We start from the raw sequence: 22,453 nt of genomic DNA on the forward strand, positions 1-22,453 counted from the left end.
ATGGTAAATGATGCATTTATATAGCAGCTTTTATTCAAAGCACAATTTTGTTCCTCACATGCACACACCAGGGTTTCCGTTAGAAAAAATTGTTGTCGGTCTCCGTGACCTGCAAGATTTCAATCTACCGGACAAATGAGATTAATTCCGGTCATAGTTTAGAATAAAGAATGTCATCCTCAAGGCATGTAGATTTATAATATTATTACTTAAAACTAGGCTACTTTTGCGTATACAGTCATTAATTAATATATTCCAAATAAAATAAGTCCCTCGATACTCCGTGCTGCTGCTGACTTGAACTAAAATAGACCGCGTATGTGGGCAGTCGGTCCGACACTAAACAGCAGTCTGTTATAATCACATTTTTATGAGCTAACGAATTCCGTTATATTGGACATTTGTATTAATTATATCAAGCGAAGAACTGAGAAAGCAGAGAGACGGCAACATTATCGTGGTTTGCGTGACGACTCTCTCCACCTCGCAACGACTTATTTGCAAAGAGTATGGCGCTGCAGAGAAGCTGATTTAGCTGTTATTGGCTCTTTTCTGGGAACCGCACAACAGCGCCCCCCACCCAACATTGGCTGAAAATGGCCGAATTGGAGTACTGATGGAATACTGCATTGTGCCGTTGCCTCTCTGGCTCTGCAGCTTCACATGCACTCGCACACCCAGCACTAAGCTCTCGCCGACAACGTCGTTGTCATTATTAGAAGCAACGAGGAAACAAATGTAATGATCGTTTCGTTCATCGCATAGGCTATTTAATTTTAGCCTATTTTAATACAATTCAAATAATCAAATTGTGCTTAGACTCAGGGAATTATTTTCACCGGACATTAAGACCGGAGATATTAAATAAGTCGGACTTCAACAGATTTTGCCGGTCAAAAACCGGTAATTACCGGCTAACGGAAACGCTGGCACACACCGACGGCAGAGGCGACCATGCGAGGTGCAAACCTGCTCATCGGGAGCAATTGGGGGTTAAGTGTCTTGCTCAATGGCACTTCAACACGCTGCCCGGGAATCAAACCGGGAACCTTCCGATTACCAGACGAGCGCTCTACCTCCTGAGCCAATCGTCGCCCCCCCCCATTGGTAGTGCCGTGTTTGCCTGTAGTTCAGTGTATATACGCTATTGATATTAAATTGTTATATATATTTTTTGTTGATCACCAGATTGAGTTCACCAACCGCATCCTAGACAGTATCCAGAGAGGTCTTGTCCTCGAGGTCCAGGAGACGGGAATCTATGCCTGGAGGCAGGACCGGTGTCGTGTGTTTACCAGCACCGGTGACCCCCGCGAGCGTCACCCCGATCCCAGGACGCTGCCCGAGAACGTGGCGGTGGAGATAATGAGCTTTAAGAAGTATGTCGACGGTAAGTGTGGATCACTCACTCACTCACTCATATTCTGTTGGTTTCTGTTTAAAGTTAGTGTATTGTTTATATTGTTATTTTCACTTACAAACATACATTCTGGAATAAAAAGAAGGAAAAAAAGTTAACAGTTAAAATGTGCAGGAAAGGTCATAAAGCCCAAGGGCTTATAAGCAACCCCCCCCCCCCCCTTAAACCTATATACACAGAACATACCCCCCCCCCCCCCCCCCCCCCCCCACACACACACATTATGCACAAATCTACATGTGCATATCCCTCTCTCACACACACGGATACATACAATACAACAATTACAATGTTGATTTTTTTTTATTATTAGTTAGTTATTTTTTAAGCTTGCTTTTAAATGTATTTAATCTGTACTGGTGTACAATGCCAACGGTGTGTCCGTGATTCACTTCAGACCTGAGGCGGTACAAAGAGCACAGCGGGCCCTCCCCCGCCTACGCCATCAACATGTGCTTTGGGGAGAAGTTCCCAGACGGAAAGCCCCTGGAGAACAAGCTTGTCACGGTCAAGGTGAGAGTCTCCTCCCTCCCCATCACCTCGCTGTACCCCCCCCCCCCCCCCCACCACGGGCGCTTCAGACTGAAAATACATGTCCACTATAGGGATGTAACGCTGCGACCTCACAGCGGTTAAATTCTATTACGATTCTTCAGGCAACGATTCAATGCATCGTGAAATCTCTTCATTTGACCACGATTCGATTCTATTAATTTTCTTATCAGTTAATCCCCCAACATTTTTTGAATACACAAATGTGGCTGGGGGAACTGATTCGCTCAGCATGAATGGACTATAGGTCAATAAAAACAACATACAAAAAAAAAGATATATGTATATTTTCTTTTGTAATTTTGATTCTAATCGATTCTAACATTTTGAAATGGATGCAGTTGAATCGTCACATTAGGATCAGGATTTCGATGCATCGTTACACCGCTAATGTCCACAGGTGGTGGTCATGTCATGCTCGGGTTGGGATTCCTTTCCCACCTGAACATGACATAAGAAAAAGAAAACGCTAATCTTCGTACCGTTTTTTACTATTATGCACTTTGCTACTAAGTAATCTACCTTGCCTATACTACTACGCCAATATGTCTATACTACTATGCACTCAAGGTCTCTGACAAGAACAAGTTACAGGTTGAGAAAACCCTCAGCTCGGAACTAGGCAAAATCTGCATATGGCTCGCTGATAACAAACTATCATTACACATGGGCAAAACAGAGTCCATTCTCTTCGGTTCAAATAACAAACTCAGCAAGACCGACGGCTTCTCAGTTACAGTGGGTGACAATATTGTCACAAGGAAAGATGAAATTACATACCTAGGTTCCATCCTAGAGGCAAATCTTTCCTGTGACAAAATGGTATCCAATGTAATAAAAAAAGTCAACCAACAAACTAGATTCTTGTACCGGATCTCCTCTCTGGTAAACAAGAATACCCTGAAGACTCTGGCAGGAGCACTCATTCAAGGGTACTACGACTATGCTTGCACCTCATGGTACCAAAGCACCTCAAAGGCGCTTAAAACAAAATTACAAACATCTCAAACAAACTGGTCAGACTACTTACTGCTTGACCTTACTTACCCCTAGAACCCACCTCACCCCTGCCCACAAACTAGGATGGCTTAGAGTAGACGACAGAGTACAGCAACTTGCAATGGGCCTGGTCTACAAGATACAAGGTACCCATGTATATGTCAAAATTCCACTTCCCGCCCGCGAGTCGCCCGCCCGCGGCCGGTGTGAACATGGGAGTCAGTCATCTCATCTCCTTTTGTCCTGCTCTCTCTCTCACTCTCTCTCTCTCTCTCTCTCTCTCTCCCCCACTCACTTCTTCTTTCCCCTCTCTGCTCCCCGTCCTCCAGGTGGTGCCTCTGATCTGCCGTCACTTCCACGAGATGGCCCAGGCGGAGGGGGCGTCCTCCCTTCACAGCGCAGACGTCAGCCTGCAGATCTCCCACGACGGCCTCTTCGATCTCATCAACTCCTTCTTCGGCCCGCCGGCCGCCGCTGAGGAGCTGCTTCAGGGACCTTCTGAGACTCACTGAGGAGCTGCTCCAGGGACCTTCTGAGACTCACTGAGGAGCTGCTCCAGGGACCTTCTGAGACTCACTGAGGAGCTGCTCCAGGGACCTTCTGAGACTCTCTGAGGAGCTGCTGCAGGGACCTTCTGAGACTCACTGAGGAGCTGCTCCAAGCTGCAGGGACCTTCTGAGACTCACTGAGGAGCTGCTCCAGGGACCTTCTGAGACTCACTGAGGAGCTGCTCCAGGGACCTTCTGAGACTCACTTTAGAGCTGCAGGGACCTTCTGAGACTCACTGAGGAGCTGCTCCAGGGACCTTCTGAGACTCACTGAGGAGCTGCTCCAGGGACCTTCTGAGACTCTGAAGAGCTGCTCCAAGCTGCAGGGACCTTCTGAGACTCACTGAAGAGCTGCAGGGACCTTCTGAGACTCACTGAGGAGCTGCTGCAGGGACCTTCTAAAGGTGCTCCCATAGTCGAGCGGACCGTACACGGAGCGGACTCCAAGTGCGAAGCTCCAATTTTCTAACCGCGCGGACGTCCGCGCCGCTCACTCGGTGTCACACAAAACGCTGCTCGGCGTGTTTGTTGACATCGACCTGCATTTAATGTGACACCGATCTGCATTTTACTCTGAACACTGGCTCCGTGCCAAGTGAGAGTATAGGGCAGGATCATGATTAAATGGGTAGGATGGGTCCTTGGTAAAACGTTGGCAGGTAGATGACGCTAAATTTAGTTTTACTATCGCTAATCGTCACCCATTCCAATTCATATATACATTTGGACCATGTCTTTTTTCATCATCTGAAGAAACTTGAGATGTTTGAATGGCTTTTCTAAAATGAAGTGTGTAAAACTGCCCGAAATATTGGAAAACGGAGATAACCTGGACTCTTTATTTTGACCATCAGATGACGACGCCGTGACGGAAGTTGAACAGCGGGGGAAAATTGTGTAAACTGGCGCGAGACATGTAGGAAATTGGTCGCTGGATTATGAAAGCTCAAAGTGTCCGCGCGGAGTCGGCTCTGCGTGCGGTCCGCTCGACCATGGGAGCACCTTGAGACTCACTGAAGCCTCTATAGGTTATGTGTTCACAGCGTCCGCCTCCACCAGAGGGCGCACCTCTCCGTCCGTCTCTCCGTCCGTCTCTCCGTCCGAGTGGCCAATTCCGTTCCGCGTCGACCGCCACGCTGGATGCGTGTCGAGGTCGAATGTATTTTATTTTATACAGCACATTTAAAAACAACCGAGGTTGACCAAAGTGCTGCACGGTAGAAACTGTACATTGGGGGGGGGGGGGGGGGGTTGGACATTTACATTTACTATTACAAGTGTGGATATGTAACAAATGATCCACTAGTAAAATATTAAATACATTAGAAAAGTACTCATTTGGACCACAAATCATAAAAAAGCATTTATTAGTACAATAATAAAATCAACCTAAAAGAAGAAAGACAAGATATAGCAATCCCATTTGCCTTGTGAATGCTTCTCACGTAGCGGTCTCAAATGACAGATGTTTACTTGGACTGTATTATCGTTTGCGCTGTTGAAAATATGGAATTATCCATTGTTTGAATGGGATGTTAACTCGACTGTGTTGAATACAGTCGTGCCATTGTAAAGCGCTTTGCACTAGGGACAAAGGACCCACCTTACCTTAGGATAGTATTGTACCATATGATGGCATTGTAAATGTCAAATTAGTTTAGCTTGAATTATTTTGTACAATACATGAATTGTTTACATTTTGTAACCAGAGAGGACTTGGTATAAATCTTGACTTTTGAGACCTTACGTGTAAACCAATCACCAGAGACCTTACGTGTAAACCAATCACCAGAGACCTTACGTGTAAACCAATCACCAGAGACCTTACGTGTAAACCAATCACCAGAGACCTTACGTGTAAACCAATCACCAGAGACCTTACGTGTAAACCAATCACCAGAGACCTTAGGTGTAAACCAATCACCAGAGACCTTAGGTGTAAACCACCAATCACCTGAGCGAGCACGATGAGGTCCAGAGATCCAGTCCAGTAATGACGTGAGGGTACAGTAGGTAGTAGTTCTGTATAATGATCATACAGAAACGGATGCCAGTGCAAGTCACATCCCTCTGCCAGAGAGGACCACCCAACTTGATCATACACAATACAATGATGGGCATTCCGATATTCAAGGTCATGAAAGAGATTATTAGATTACATTCAAATGTATTGTCATCATGCAGCACAAGTACTGTACAATGAAAAGAAGTTTGGCATCCAACCAGAGTGCAAATGTAACAGTAAAGTGTGATAGTGATGTATTGATTGATTGATTGAAAAGTGTATTAACAGATTGCAGAATGGGTACAGTACGGCTCAATACACACAATTGTTAAGGGGATGCAGACCAGAGAAAGACTTTCGTCTTGTTTACATCAGGGTCCCCCATTTTCAATTCATCATATGACACACACGACATACAGATAGACAGTACTGCTACATCTATACATTTTTTTACAGTACTGTTTGATACAAAAAAATCCAGAAAAAGAGTGTATATACATTTGACATAGAAACTGTACATTGGAGGAGGTTGGGTGGGGTTGGGTGGGGCTGTACATTGGAGGGGGGGGGGGGGGGGGTTGGGTAGGGGAGGGACACTGTACCCTGTGCATTGGAATACTGACATACATTTGCCATAGAAACTGTACATTGGAGGAGGTTGGGTAGGTGGGGTGGGGCTGTACATTGGAGGTGGGGGGGGGGGGGGTGGGTGGGCAGGGGGGGGGGGGGGGGGGGGCACTGTACATTGGAATACTGACAAAGCCATACTTGGTCTTTACTGTACAACTGGGTTAGGTCATTTGTAGGGGCCAGTTTTGAATTGCAGTCTCCCGTAGGTGTTCTTTGAGAGTGTTTTTGAAAGTGGGTAGTGATTCACATTCCTTTACAGCTTTGGGTAGGGCGTTCCACATTGATGTGGCATAATTGCGAAACGTGTTTAGTCCCTTGTTTGAGCCGAATCTGGGTTTCACATGATTTGTGGAGCTCCCTCTGGTGTTGTGATCGTGGTATTCACTGACCTTTGGGAAGTATTTTGACATGTACATGGGTACCTTGGTCGTGTAGTGTATCTTGTAGACCAGGCCCATTGCAAGTTGCTGTACTCTGTCGTCTACTCTAAGCCATCCTAGGTTGGCAAAGTGGTACAAAGTGTACAGTTCAAGTTTCTTTATTAGTTGTCGTACAGAATACTTTTATATAAAATGCTTCTTTCTGTTTTGCTCCAGAGATCGTGCTAGATAAAAATAGATGAGTATAAAATAGAAGTCAAGTACGTAGACAAAAGTGTTCAATATATACAATATACAATGCAGAGTAGAAAAGTAACTGAGTTACAATACACTATACAGTACAATGCAGAAATGGGATGAGGTACAATTTACAGTAAGGTGTAATGAGGTATGAGTTGTAGTGCAAATACAGGTGATTAAACTCATCGTCATCAACCTTTATTTATTCTCGAAATTACAATTGAGGTCACCCTCATTTTCAATGTAGTCGAGACTTTACAGACATTTCAATGCACACATTTCTACAATATGACAATAATAAATATTAATAACTATCTATATAGTACTAATAAACTGGGTATAACATATATAAATGAGTAATAGTGCTAATCAGATGTATGTACAGAGTTGTAGTATTAATATGTACAGTGATACAGGTATAAAGACACTATGGTAGTAAGGCACGGTGGTGTAGTGGTTAACACTGTCACCTCACAGCAAGAAGGTCCAGGGTTCGATTCCCGCTTGGGGACCAGGTTTCCATGATGCCAGGTACTCAGGTGGGGTATCTCCCAGGCCTTTCTGTGTGGAGTTTGCATGTTCTCCCCGTGCTCCCAAGGGTTTCCCCCCCGATAAGATAAACCCAATGGAAAAACATGCACAACAACAGATCGCTAACGCTGTGGTGTCCTTGACGAAGACGGACAGGAGCACTTGGATTGGTCCCCGGGGCGCAGCTCACGTTGACGCCCTATCTGCTCCCGGCTGCCCATGGGGGGGAAGGACGACGGGATGGGTCAAGCGCAGAGACTCAATCGCATTGGCGACTGAGGAAATACAATGCATGTGTGTGTGTGTATCCCGGTGTGTGTGCCGCTCCAATTGCATGTCCAGTTCGTTGCATGCCGAATAAAGACCCCCCTAAAGAGGTCCTGCATTATTATTATATTATATAGTCATACTGGCCAACAGTGTAACTAGTAAGAGATATGTACAGATATAGATATAGTATCTACAGATATGTAAAAATTATTGTATGCAGGTATGTACAGACAGATGTGAATATATATATATATTATATATATGGTAAGAATAAATAAATATGTATATACAGCATTATTGTACATGCTATCATGCAGAGTTAATATTAGAGCGAATGATAATTCCGATGACAGAAGAGAATTAGACAAATACAAAATAAATCAGTTGTATGGGTTATATGCAGGTATACAGTATTAAGTAGGTATATAGAAGGATTATACAGGTATATTCAGACATATACTGTATATGCTGTAAATAAAAATAATATATAAATGTATATCATACAGAGTTATATGGGTAGAGACTAGAATAGCTACTAGGCCTATAATAGTGTAGCGACCATAGATATATATCTATGGTAGCGACCCTTAACCTCGTTCCTAACCTCGTTCCCAGCTTTATCTCGTGGGATTTGGGTGGTTGGTCAGTCGAGCTGCCACTCTGCACTCCGGGGGGCGTGAACACTTTATTGTATAAGAGGGTGGAGCACCTGGGGTGTGGTCTCTTGGCGCATGGCGAATGTGTAGACTAGACATGAGTCACTTAACCTGTATGAGAACTTAGAACCGTCGTAATAAACTGAGAAGAACTATCAACCTGCCTCGAGGTCGAGAGTCGTGAATAACGTGGTGCAAAAGTAAACCAAGCGACAATAGTTTGAGGTAGGTAGTGGTGGTTTTGTGAACTTTTAATCAGAATTCAGGAAGACACGCCCCTCCTGCTCGTCGCGGCCAGAGCCCTCGAGGCTCCGACGCCATCATCAATCATCCATTTTCACGGCTATTTGATTGATTCGGCAGGTGAGTTTGTTACACACTCCGATTCCGACTTCCATGGCCACCGGCGTCCTGCTGTCTATAGCAGGGCTTCTACAAATTACAAATGATATAACTGGGTATATAAAGTGTAATTTCAATTATAGTGTTATTTTTATTATGCGTTGCATGGTCAAAGATGGCCGCTCCCCATAGTAATTTTAAGTAGAAAAAGGGATAATAACCACTGCGCTCAGCCTCAGACAGACAGGTGCGTAGTCCCAACATTAATTAAGTTGCAAAAAAAATGGAATAGGGACCGCACTGGGGGGGGGGGGGGAATAGTAGTTTTTATTTTTATATGCACAAGTTTTATATAACGCGCACAAAACGCTTTCAGCCATCTGTCGTGTTACTTTGCACGGTAACAAATACGTGAGTCCTCTGCTTTGGTTGTAGTATCTTTATTAGCTTAGCCTCGCTACGTTACACGGGAGTGCCGGTTAGGTTCCTCTAACTCTACCTGACCCCCCAGTACGGTGGCCTGTGTACTTCGCGTAAGCGCACACACATTAACACCACACCATCCGGCCCATAGATATATATAGAACCATAGATATATATAGAACACTAGATAGCTTGCCCGCGCTGCCGGCCAATGGAGAGCGACGTCACTGAACCGCCGCCATCTTGCTCCAGTTAGCCTTGAGTGAGAGTGAGTGAGCTGCACAGACAAAAATACTCATAACTCGCTGAAATATTGACGGATTTACAAACGGTTTGGTTTATTACAAGCATTATTAACGTGGCTATGATTCAAGCGGTTTGTAAAAAAAAAACATCTTTACATTTTTTTTTTATAAGTATGCAGTATCATAACTACACATCTTTGATGTTTATAGCAAACCAACCCGTTTGTAAATCCGTCAATATTTCAGCGAGTTATGAGTATTTTTGTCTGTGCAGCTCACTCACTCTCACTCAAGGCTAACTGGAGCAAGATGGCGGCGGTTCAGTGACGCTGGTGACTCCGCCTTAAGCTATCTAGTGTTTTATAGATATCTATGTATAGAACACCTATGATCCGGCCGCGTGTACCGGTTCCGCAACAGTAAGTGACTTCCGGGTAGGCCTGATTGGCCCCGACAGGCACGTGACGCGGCAAACTCAGGACGCGCAACGAGGCTGCTGAGAGCTGTCGCGCGGAAATAGGCTGTCTATTGCCATTCTCTAACACAAACTCTAACCTTAACCAGCTCCTTAACAGCGCCTAAACTTAACCGTTCTAACCTTAACCAACTCCGAAACAATGCCTAACCTTAACCATGCCTAACCTTAACCGGCGAAAGAATACACGTTAAAAAAAAAATCACGTTAAAAAAAAAAGATTTGATGGGATTCGAACTCACCAACAACGGACCGCAGGATCGCAGGACCGCTGCTCTGCGAGGTGAGCTATAGCGCCGAATGAGAGTCATGGCGTATTTGGACGGTTACGTAATTCCGTAAGGGCTCCGCGGAGCGTGCCGCGCGGCAGAGAAAGTTGCGCGTCACGTGCCTGTCGGGGCCAATCAGGCCTACCCCGGAAGTCACTTACTGTTGCGAAACAGCTACACGCGATCCGGCCTTCTTCAGTGTGCTCGCCATTAGTATTCACCTCGTGCGCGTTACTGGGTCTAATGGCCGCCGTGGCCTCAGGTGGGCGCCGATAGGGTGACCAGGTGTCCCCCTTTTGGTTGTACTGTCCCACCATTTGACCGAATGTCCCACATATTGAGAGGATGTCCCTCTTTTTTTTTTAATATTTAAAACAGATGTTTGGTGGTAACAAGCCGGCTGCCAGTGCCAAGATGAATGTGGAGAGATATAATTCTGTATTTAATTTGTATTTATTTTGATTTAACCTTTATCTATTCGGTGAAGACCATGTTATTCTAATAAAAAAAATTACATTATCTATCTGTTCCACTTTGTCACACAAATCTTACTGTTCTGCTTTTGGACTTTTTGCATCTGGTCACCCTACCCAGGGACTTGAGGAGGCAGAGCTCCGTGATGGCAGCCTGGGCGTCGGGGAGGAGGCACCCACCTGAGGCCACGGTGGGGCCCGGGGACTTGAGGAGGCAGAGCTCCGTGATGGCAGCCTGGGCGTCGGGGAGGAGGCACCCACCTGAGGCCACGGTGGGTCCGGGGACTTGAGGAGGCAAAGCTCTGTGATGGCAGATTTTCAGAAAATAGGGCTCAAGAGTAGGGATGGGAATTGATAGGATTTTATCGATACAATTCCATTATCGATTCTGCTTATCGATTCCTGATCAATTTATAATTTGAAATTGGAAATGCAACAGAACTAAGCTGGTTAGAATAACAACATGCAACTTGACATTTCTGATTGTCATTTATTGTTGAGCCCCCATGTCAGAAAAATACAAAAACTGTAAAAAATAAAACATTAACTATAGCCTACACTTAAAAATAAAATGTATTTGAGATTCTCTTAAAATGTATTTTTATTCTTAAACTAATTTAATCTATTGAATAACGACCTGTTGAATGTAACTACAGTTCAATATCTTAAACTAATTTAATCTATTGAACCGTAGTTGCATTCAACAGGTCGTTATCCCTCTGACTCCTCTGTCTCTGGTCTTTCAGAGACACACACACACACACACACACGGAGCTCCCTCCCCGGGCCCCTGTCCTGTAAGGTATTGGCTACACGGACATGTTTGTATGTTGCACGGTACTTCCTGGCTTACCGACTAGTAAACAAACAGTCAACGTGATCATCACACGCTCTCCGTCTCTTATTATATGTGAACTAAAGAGTACAAGGTTTACACAACAGCCCCCACCCCCTTTTTTATTGTATTTGGTCTGTACTACCTGCTGTCAGCTGTTTATCTCTCTGTGAGCTTGATTAGCTAGCGTTAGCTCCGCGGCTAATCTTAGGCTACGCTGAATTAAATCAATGACTAGGTTCTAAAACAGTAGTTTTCACTGCAGATGGAAACAGCCAAACATTCTGGTTTCCTTCCCATCCATCTTCATTCAGGCTGACCAGCTGTGAACTCTCAGAGATCCTGTGAAGCTCTGGCCTCAGTTCTCAGCTCTACCTCCTCCAGTCTGAGAGAGCTGCGCCTGAGTTTAAACTACCTGCAGGCTTCAGGAGTGGAGCTGCTCTCTGTTGGACTGAAGAGTCTACTGGAGACTCTCGGGTCAGTATTATATTAAGACACATTTTACTCAAAGAAATTTTAACAAAATGTAGAATTGGAAAAAGAAAATTAATGTATATTTATTAGGGATGTCCCGATCGCCTTTTTTTGCTCCCGATCCGATTCCGATCATGTGATTTTAAATATCTACCGATTCCGATCGTTCCCGATCCGATCTTTCACATTAGTATCAATTTTGACGCATTTGTCAGAAACTGGTGGAGCAAGACAAGTCCCTCTGTTGGCTATAGTCCCTGGAGGGCGCGAGCGCGGCGGCTCTTGTTATTACATTCACCCTGAGAAATGTGCTTCATGAGAAATATTAAAAGTTTCAATATATGTTTGCACATTAGTATACATTCAGTGTTCGACTTACGGTCTGAAACGCCGACGATAATCCTTAGTCACAGCAAATAAAAGACGTTATCCAGGTGAAAAGTTAGTCAGAAAAGTCCGCCTCCAGGCTCCAGTCTGCTGCTTCATGAGTTCCTCCACACGGAATGTCGTCCTTGCAAACATTGCAATTGCTGGACTGGCTTGACTTTCTATCTTAAAATGCTTAGTTCCAACTTCCAAACCTCTAGCTGCTTTTAGTCACAGCAAATAATTGACGTTATCCAGGTGAAAAGTTAGTCTGAAAAGTCCGCCTGGCTCCAGCCTGCTGAGTTTTTCCTCCACACGGAATGTCGTCCTTGCAAACATTGCAATTGCTGTTGGACTGGCTTCACTTTCTATTTTAAAATGCTTAGTTCCAACTTCCAAACCTCTAGCTGCTCAAGTGAGTGGATAACAGTGTTTCGGGAGCGACGTGTTGTACTGTTGTTGTGATGTGAGCGTGTAGCCAGAACACCGGTCTAAATTAAAGGGATGTGTTTGTTGCAACGGTGTAAATTAAAGGGAATGCGTTTGTTGTGGACAATTATTCTGCTCTGTGTGACAATAAATACATTAATGATATATTATATGTAATTTAAAACCAAAACTAAGGCCTCCGTATGAGTTTAAGACGTGAACATGGTCATGTTTGTTGGAAAAAAAAAGAAGAAAAAAAATCTTTTATTGACTGCTGATTTTTATTTAATTTCTTTTCCCGATCCCGGTCCTCTGAAAAGCACGTGATCGACGCCGATCACGTGATCGGATCGGGACATCCCTAATATTTATATATATGAAGTGATTTGTAAACCCAAAGCTTATAGGTGTATCAACTACAGACCAGGCTGCAGAAACAAATTAGTGGGGGGGCATAAAATGTTCTCGGGGGGGGGGCACAATGGTTTTTCAACACGGGTTCCCTTTTATACGTTTCAGCTGGGACAACGGCGCTGTGGCTTGCTTGGCGCTGCCCACGGTGCTGAACTAAACAGCAGAGGCAATTGAAAAATCTAATTTCTCTATCTTAAGAACATTCACTTATACAAAAACAGACTGAACGGATATATATAACAGACCTGCTGGGGCAGCGGACTGAGAGCAGGGGACACAGACAGGCTGGATAAGATGGTCAGGAAGGCCAGTAGCGTGGTTAGGGTGTAGCTGAACGCCCTAGCGAGGGTGGCGGAGAGGAAGAGCCTTGCTAAGTTCCAGGCCATCAGGGAAAACCCCTCCCACCCACTATACACAGACTTGGCTGACAGGAGGAGCATGTATTGTTATAGGCTCACAGTACCTAAATGCAGCACTGAACGGCACAGGAAGTCCTTCATTCCGACAGCCATCAGACTATACAATGCATCACTGTGCCTCACTGCATCACTGAGCACAGAGTGACAGTTACCATCTTCCTGGACTTTTACTTTTTAAACAGCACTGTGCAATATTACACCTACTGTAGACTTCAGTATATTTTTACTGTATTTATTTACTGTATCTTTTATTCTATTTTTATTCTATTTCATTTTATTCTATTCTTAGGCCATTTGTTTTGTTCTTATTCGTGACTTGTTCTGTCTAAATGTTTAATGTTGAGTGATTTGGAGTGTCAAATTTCCCTCAGGATAATACATTTCTATTCTATATCTTTGAAAAGTCTCAATTTATTCAACACTTCTGAATTCACTGACAAACTGAACTGAACTGACAAAAATAAGGTGCATAAAAAAGCAAACAAAATTCCTCCACAGGCTACTCGCCATCATTAGTAGAGCGGCAAGCGGCGTTTGGGGACAGAGTGAAATCTTCTTAAAACACTGCCCCTCCACTCATTCCTGAACTTTTTTGTTAAAGGGGAACTATTTGACTATTTCTTTCACTATTTGGGCACTTTTACACAATTCCTGTGAGTCTATGGAACACCTCTGTAATATATATATTTTTTTTATTCATTGTTTTGTATTTCTAATCAAGTCCTCAAAAACAGCATTTTTCTACCTCAAGATCTCGAGCTGTTTTGAGCCTGGGCTCCTAAACCACTGCGCCGCGTCGTGTTCGCCTGAACATTAACATGCAGCAGTGACTATATGACATCACATATAGGCACATTTTCAAACGACTCAGTTCAGTGAGGGTGAATATTGTGAGAGGAGAATTGGAAGAATGCGCCAATATGAGAATTTTGAGACATGGATCATATTAATATAAGTTCACATAGCTAGGAAACAATGCTAAACACTCAAAAAGGCCATTTATAAGATAGTTCCCCTTTAAGTCCTTCTCAAATGCCAACTGAATTAAATTGGCCTTGCGTCGATGAAGCATACTAAGGCGATGTTCTGTAAAGATGTTCTTGAGGGTAGAAAACGAATTCTCACAGAGTGCCGTGCTAGCTTCAGTAGTGTTGTTGTTGACATCAGTGCCCACTAGGGCTGTCCCCGACTAAGGATGTTGATAGTCGACTTTGATTGACAAAAAAAAAAAAAATCAGGGTGGGCACAGCTGACTCAGTGGGCGAGCCAGGCCCCCCAATGCCCGCCCATGGCGCCGGGTCTGATCAACTACATTACAAGGTTCACTCTGTCATTTCCATATTGTAAACTGTTGCCAGAGAGCTGATTACCAGAGCTGAGGCTTTGTGTAGCATCACCCTTGTGCGTTTATGTTTACCCTTAATATTGATTTCAATGGAAAAAAAGATTATTGGGGAGAGGGTTGTGTGCGAGTTTAAAATAACTCGAAGATAAAATAGTGGCTGATTTGGTAAAGCCACTACTGCGAATTTAACCCCGGTCTTCCGTGTGACAGGCGGGGATACTCACCACTATACTAACTAGGAGGTCCAGGTGCAACCAGGAGGAGGAGAACAAGAAGGAGGAGGAGGAGGAGAACGAGGAGGATCTCCCTGCAGCCTTTTCCTCAGGTCAGTCTTTTACATTAAGCACCCCCCACAGCCCAAATGAAATGATAAAAAAATATATATATTTTTTTATTTCATTATTATTTTTTTAATAGTCTAGTTCATAGCAGAGGCGGTCCTAATTCAGCAGCATATATAAGGGAAACACTAAATAATAGGCAAAAATTGGACATTAGAAATAAAATTGCTTATTTTTTCCTTTACACACATAAGCATGAGTTTAGATCCCTCTAATGAAGGAAACCACATATCTCGATCCTTTTTGTACACTGACCTCGAACTAATGAGTAAATTCTATATTCTGTAAAAGCAATGAATTTGATCGATACTTGATATTGACCAATATTGATATATATTTTTAAAGCGTAGTACTCATAATTGGTAGAAGCAGTAGATACAAGTGGTGTTTGTGCACCCCCCCTGATTTTATATTAAAACACCCCTTTCCTCCCTCGCTTGCTCCCTTTTGATTCCCTCTGGAAACGATGCAGAACAACATGAGTCTGAATGTCTTTTTTTATTCATACTGTCTGATCCAGAGACTGCCTCCAAAATACCCTCCATGTCACAATCTCACTTATACTCCTCATAAAGCCACGCAGTTACCAGGGAACAACCGGGTGTGGACTGCCTGTTTTAAATGGATTGTACAGTGTTTACTGCCTGTATTAACCTCTTATCTACCACAAACTTCAACGTTATTGGCATAAATTAGACCTGGGCCCTATTCCCCGTACCTGGTTCAACTAAGTCGATCAAGAGTCCCATTATCCAGATTCAGTTAACGAGATGATTGAAGCCAGGCTATTCATGTTCCTCGTAGGCCGATTGACTCTCGTTAACTCAAACCAGACTTTACTACTCTGGATAATTGCGCGCGGCCGCGTCACCTTAAAAGCAGGCATTAAAGCGTTCCGTCTTGGGACGGATATCCGTCCATTTGATTTGGAGATTCCGTCATTTGATTTGGAGTCGTGACGGATTTTAACCTGAGCCAATCAGAGGCGTCAAATATCCTCTACCGCGGCCGCACCAAACAGTCATTTGCGAGCAATCGGCAAATTCTCAGGCAAATGCAACCAACCAGAAGGCGAGATTGTTCTGAGTTTACAGCCCTTTCACCCGCCTCCGCTGTGCTCAGCACCAATGGGAAGCGCCCATTTTGAGACTCTCTAGCGTCTAGCTCTACTCGCGAGTAAACTTGACTCATCAACACCATGCGGCAACTTTTTACGAGACCGTAAGTTCATTTGACTTATTCTAGTCTAAAGAAACATATATATTACTATTGCTATTGATAAATCTAGGTAACGTGAATGCCACAAAACGAATGCCTTTTGTTAATCAGAACGTTATTTACGCGACAAGCAGTGTGTTGTTGTCGTTGTTGTTGTTGTTGGTGGTGTTTCGTGTGTGTGCTTGCGCCGCTCGCTTTCTGATAAATGTATGAATGTTGATAAATCTAGATAACGTTAATGCCACAAAACGAATGACTTTGTTAATCAGAACGTTATTTGCGGTATCAATTGTTTTTAAGCTCAATAAACGTCTTTCTCCCATTTGTCCGGGAGATCTCTGGGTAACAGTACTGTATATTTGCATATCATATATGTCACAAATGTAACATTACTATATACCTGTATGTCATGTATGTCACTATGAATTGAAAACGGGGGACCCTGATGTAAACAAGACTAACGTCTTTCTCTGGTCTGCATCCCCTTAACAATTGTGTGTATTGAGCTGTACTGTATTGTACCCATTCTGCAATCTGTTAAATATTGATTGATTGTTATTAACAGATTGCAGAATGGGTACAGTACAGCTCAATACACACAATTGTTAAGGGGATGCAGACCAGAGAAAGACTTTCGTCTTGTTTACATCAGGGTCCCCCATTTTCAGTTCATCATAACATATATGACACACATGACATACAGATAGACAATACTGCTACATCTATACATTTATGACATACCAGATTTACAAATACAGTAGCCTATTGTTTGTTTGTGATACAAAAATAGTCTAAAAAGAGTATATACATTTGACGAAGAAACTGTACATTGGAGGTGGTTGGGTGGGATGGGGGGGGGGTTGTAACTATACATTGGATTATCGACAAAACCTTACTTGGTCCCAAGAAGAGGGTCTCGTGTATTAAATAAAGTTTTCATTCATTCATTCACTCTGGATCTTGTAAATCCAGTAGCAATACACACAATTGTTAAGGGGATGTAGACCAGAGAAAGGCGTTTGTCTTGTTTACATCATCAGGGTCCCCCATTTTCAATTCATAGTGACATTTATGACATACACAACATACACATGACATCATGACATTTATGACATAGGGACATACATGCCTTACAGGTATATAGTAATAGTACTGTTACATTTGTCACATATACGATATGCAAATATACAGTACTGTTACCCAGAGATCCTAACAGTAAATATATACATATGATGAGGAGGAGACTGTACATTAGGAGGGGGTGAGTGAGTGGGTGGTAAATAAATATATACAAACGGTGGGGAGGAGACTGTCCATTGTTGTTGTGGCATAATTGCGAAACGTGTTTAGTCCCTTGTTTGTATGATAACAAGCCATTTAGTTCATGGTTCAAAGTGGGGAGGGGTGCTAGCTCGCCATCAATCAGAAGCTAGCCACAAGACTTGCATTCACGCTCTCCAGCACACAACAGTAGGGTCTCTATAGTCACAGTCAGGACAGTAGGCTCGCTCTACAAGTAGGCTCCCTTAAAACGCTAACGCTATTAAAAAAAAAATACAGTAGAGGTTAAAATAAGAATATGACTTGGCCAGAAAAAAAGTTCAGTCAGGAGATTTTTTTTTGCTTTAATCCCTGCCTTAAAAGGCATCAGGTCGAGTGCAGAAATGCAGATGTCAGAGAGAAAATGGCAAAGGTACGAGCGAATTTCTTCCACCCAGCGGAGCAGGAAATGCTAATGCGAACGTTTGAGGACTATAAACACATAATAATGTTGAAGTCCAACACTGCCACCGCTGGGAGGGCAAGGCAGAGTGCGTGGCAACACATTGCCGATAAGTTAAATGCGTAAGTGTTGGGCAAATGTATATTATTCATTATCACAACTTTCAGAATAAGTAGATACAAAAGCCAAAGCGTATTCATATAATTGATATGGATTAATAGATACGTATATGAGGATATGTATTAGGTCAGACATTCAATACATTGAAGCAGTGAAATGAAATTGCGTGTGATCCTCTCTATTCTTACATTATTCATGAGTCCACCTTAATCAATTCCTACAATAATGATATGCTATGGTGTACTACCAACACTGTGATCCTCTCTATTCTTACATTATTCATGAGTCCACCTTAATCAATTCCTACAATAATGATATGCTATGGTGTACTACCAACACTGTCATATCATTATGAGTGCTTTCAACCCCCATGTATAGAAACAACCCAGAGTCCAAAAGGACATGGGAGCAAGTGAAAACTAAACACAAGAACATCATTCAGAATGGTGAGTGAATTAATACAATTTGTGCCATGGTATTGTATTGAACAGCTTGTCAATGTCGAATGATCCTTCATATTTCAGCAAACAAAAAGAGGGCCGACATGGCCAAGACGGGGGGAGGACCGAAGACTCCTGACTTTACTCCTGTGGAGGAGCTGGCCCTCCAGCACAACAGGGGAAGACCCATTATGGAGGGCATAGCTGGGGGCAGCTCCTCCGGAGAGGGGAGTAATCCTAGGAGCCCTCATCCCAAAGGTATAGGTGCACTTCATTCTATGAGTTTCTTTCATGATTATTAATTTAGTTAACCATCGTCACATTTTGCAGTGTCTGGACCTGCTGCTGGAGTCCCGGTTGGAGAGGAGACCACTGATGTAAGTTGATATTGCTGCATCATTGTGTAATGGTTCTATTTTAGCAATCAAAAAATCAATAATCAGAAGATCATTGAAAAATATCCCAAACCATTGCAATATTATCTACTGAATTATGTCTGTGTTTTTGGTAAATAATGTAATGTAAAAAGGGTATATAGCAATTATAAGCCTCTGCTTCAGCCTACACGTTGTCGGTCATTTTCACTCTTTCATAAAAGGTTCTACTACTTTGCTTTGTAAAATACCGAAATAAAACCATCAATACATGTTCATTGTGTGTGTCCTTTAAAAAACCAAAGACAATTCTCCAAAGTTCCTAATAATTCCTAATTCACTAACCAAAGACAATTCTCCAAAGTTCCTAATAATTCCTAATTCACTAACGGACGGACAGTCCAGACGATGACGAGGACACGTTGTATAGCGGCAACATGCCGGTGCCGCTTCCTGGTGTAGACGGGGAGTGAATCCATACCCGCTCAACGTTCAAAGAAATAGTCTTCCACACATTAAGCTCCGTTATCAGACACCGATGTGGTGATCCGATTTAATTAGAATAGGTAGGTTACATGGGAGGGTTGATCAAAGCGATCCTAAGCGTCATATAACCTGGTCTAATTGCTTAAAGTGTTTCCTAAATAAGACTAATCTAAAACCGTTTCCGAAGGCGTCCTGAAGCGCTGAAGCGTTAAGAAAATCATATGCCTTCCCCGTCGGCTACCAACCCAACAGCTGATTCCTATCACCTATTTAATGATCTCCGCCGCGCCGTGGGCTGATCCACCCACAGGTGCAGAGTGATCCACCCACAGTACAACAGAGTCCACCAAACTGGCTACACAGATAAATCATAACATTCCCATAAATAGTAACCTTCTATTGGTAATAATAATAATAATGATAATAATAATAATAATAATAATAATCAATAACAAAAACACTCATTCGGCCTTTACACCGGCCCCTAATTGTGTTTACACAATTACAAAATAAATAACATGGCCAGGTGAGTGTTCATTTACGGCTGGCAATCCTCCTTTTGGCTCCAGTAGTAGGCACTGGCTGAACCTTTGTCATTTGGAAAGGCTTCCTGGATCCGTCCGAGCGGCCAGGGTTCCTGGGCGCTGTGTAGTCCACTATAATGGTTAAGGCACAGTCCTTACCGGCCTCATTATCTTCACCAAGCCTCACCTTTCTCTCTTTAACCTGTGTGGCTGATGCTTCTGCTCGTGTTTGCCATCCAGAGGCTGCCGTCTTGAGGGCTTGGGGCAGCTCTGTCATGGCTCATGTAGTCCACCATAATGGATATGATGATGTTCATTCAGAGTCCATATTCTGGTCTTCTGGACATTCCATGTTACAAAATAATAAATCTTCATAGCGATGATTAATTCATAACTTAAAAAGAGTCCATAATAAACTTAAATGTCTTAATGATGCATATTCCTTGGTCTTAATTGGGTATTATTGTCGTGTGATCAATACACCAATGCATCATGTTCACATTCTTGTGTTTTTGTTTCCTTTTCTCAAAGTCAAGACCTTGTCAGGACCTTGGTCAGCCTCCCCTTTACCCTACCAAAGTGGGGGCTGAAAGGGGGGGGGCTTGAGAGTCCACAATCCACCTCACTCCAGAGTTTGCCATGGTGGTGCCTTGGAATGATGATGTGAATCAAGCACCACTCATGTCGTCTTCTCTTTCTTCTTTTATGATACACCTTGTACCAGACATGGCTATCTTCTTTGTTCTCTGTGCTGTTAGATATGCCAGTCTTCTCTTTGCACTTAGATCTTTTAGTCTTTTCTTTGCTCCTAGATCTTCCAGAGTTGTCTCTGCTCTGAGATCTTCCAGACTTGTTTTTTCTTTTAGATCCTCCAGAGTTGTCTCTGCTCTGAGATCTTCCAGACTTGTCTTTTCTCTCCTCCACTACTCCTCTCTTGTTCTTAGTCTTCTTGGGCTTGATGTCCTCTTCTTCATCCCGTTTACTTTTCTTGACCTTGTTTTTAGTCTTTATTTTCTTAGGTTTGAAGTCGATTCCTGTCACGTCATCTCGCTCCCTCTTCAGAGACTTCTGGTGTTTAGGAGAGTGGTAGGGGTCCTCTTCATGCTCAGACTTCATATTCTTACGTGAACTGTTCTCTTCCAATACAGAACTGTTCTTCCTTCTTAATCTTGCCGTCTGGTGACTTCACTTTCTCCTTCTTTCTCTTGTTCTTGTACTTGTCCTTGTCCTTCCGTTTATCCGTGCCGTCATCTTTGCGCTCTGCATCCTTCATGAGCTTATTTTGCAGGTGCGTGGAAACCTGAGCCACCTGTGGCTTGTTGGCGGCTGTCTGCTGCTGTTTCAGCTGTTGTCTTTGTTTGCCGTCAAGGGACTTCACTTTCTCCTCTGGCTTCTTCTTCAGCTGAGCCTGGCTGGCTGCAGACTTCGGGGTTGGTGCCATCTGGACTTGGTTCTGTTGCTGGTTCTGCTGAGCCTGGAGGGGGGAACTGTACATTGGATTATCGACGAAACCGAAACAAGTAGGCTCCCTTAACACTTTCAGCGCCACGCCTGGTTTTCCGTTTTACCGCTTGAATGCCACCATCGGCGCAAATGTTAACGTTAATATCGCCTAATTTATGGCTATGTGTCTAATCTGCCATCGCATTATCAAAGACTATTTTCCAGTCAGTGCTGTGAAGGCAGATTGTTTTTTTTATCGCGTCGTTGCGGTTTCAGAGCAGTTAGAAAAGCCCCCGTTTTGATATAAAAAAACAGCTCATTCTGGAGCATTCTATGAAAATCGTCTTAGTGGAATATTCCACAACGTTGATATTCGTCGGCCTTTTTATGAATAGTTTTCAAATAAACGCTAGATGATCAATATTATACGTGCACGCACGCACATTACGGCCGCGCACTGATAATCGCTCCGTTGATTTCCTCACAGACTTTTACAGTGAAACCGAAAGAAGACATTTCACAAAACAACTTATAACTTCATCAAACTTACTCTGATTATCCTACCACTGATAACATAGAGTCCTTACCTGACATCAGATGGTATCCAACTGGTATATTCCAATTCCTGATCACCATTCGAAAAAATCGATACGTGTATGGATCCAACGCGATACAGTAGAACTCCATGATCCGCGGGGATCTGAGGCTCCAGAATGAACTCTAGTAACCCCGGCTGGATCAGTGAACTGGAAAATGTGGAGTACCGGATTTTTTTCCCCACCATTTTCATTGAGTCCATTCCAAAATCACTTATGTCATCTGGGAGACGACAGGGGGCGCTTTTTTCCACAGTGATCGCTGGCTATACTCGGGTAGGCTCGGGTGATGCAATAATTTTTCAGATCGCAAAAAAAAAAAAAAAAACTGAGAAATCTTGAGTGGCACGCAACCACCTATAAAAAAAACCAGAGAAATCTCGTGAGTGGCACTGAAAGAGTTAAAACGCCAACGCTATTAAGAAGAAATACAGTGGAGGTTAAAATA

General features: G+C 43.3%; 2 protein-coding genes across 7 annotated transcripts in view; both read left to right on the forward strand.

The window, feature by feature from the left end:
• Positions 1–4,744, forward strand: part of irf7 (interferon regulatory factor 7) — a 29,620-nt gene extending 24,876 nt beyond the window's left edge. Inside the window, exons 8-10 of the mRNA XM_084334290.1 lie at positions 1,189–1,390; positions 1,818–1,933; positions 3,301–4,744. Coding sequence (XP_084190416.1) covers positions 1,189–1,390; positions 1,818–1,933; positions 3,301–3,483 — 501 coding nt within the window. The 3' untranslated portion in view covers positions 3,484–4,744. The remainder of the gene's footprint in view (positions 1–1,188; positions 1,391–1,817; positions 1,934–3,300) is intronic.
• A 3,589-nt stretch (positions 4,745–8,333) lies between these two features.
• Positions 8,334–22,453, forward strand: part of LOC311244722 (uncharacterized protein) — a 30,588-nt gene continuing 16,468 nt past the window's right edge. For 4 of the 6 annotated variants that reach the window (XM_084334396.1, XM_084334395.1, XM_084334391.1 and 1 more), the window contains exons 1-7: positions 8,334–8,594; positions 10,580–10,730; positions 11,608–11,770; positions 14,951–15,065; positions 18,667–18,840; positions 18,913–18,959; positions 21,369–21,486. The gene's annotated coding sequence lies outside the window, so the exon portion shown is untranslated. The remainder of the gene's footprint in view (positions 8,595–10,579; positions 10,731–11,607; positions 11,771–14,950; positions 15,066–18,666; positions 18,841–18,912; positions 18,960–21,368; positions 21,487–22,453) is intronic. The other 2 variants (XM_084334393.1, XM_084334392.1) reach the window with 2 other exon arrangements.

Source organism: Notolepis coatsorum, assembly GCF_963971535.1.
Source record: "Notolepis coatsorum genome assembly, chromosome: 18".
NCBI classification, from domain to species: domain Eukaryota; kingdom Metazoa; phylum Chordata; class Actinopteri; order Aulopiformes; family Paralepididae; genus Notolepis; species Notolepis coatsorum.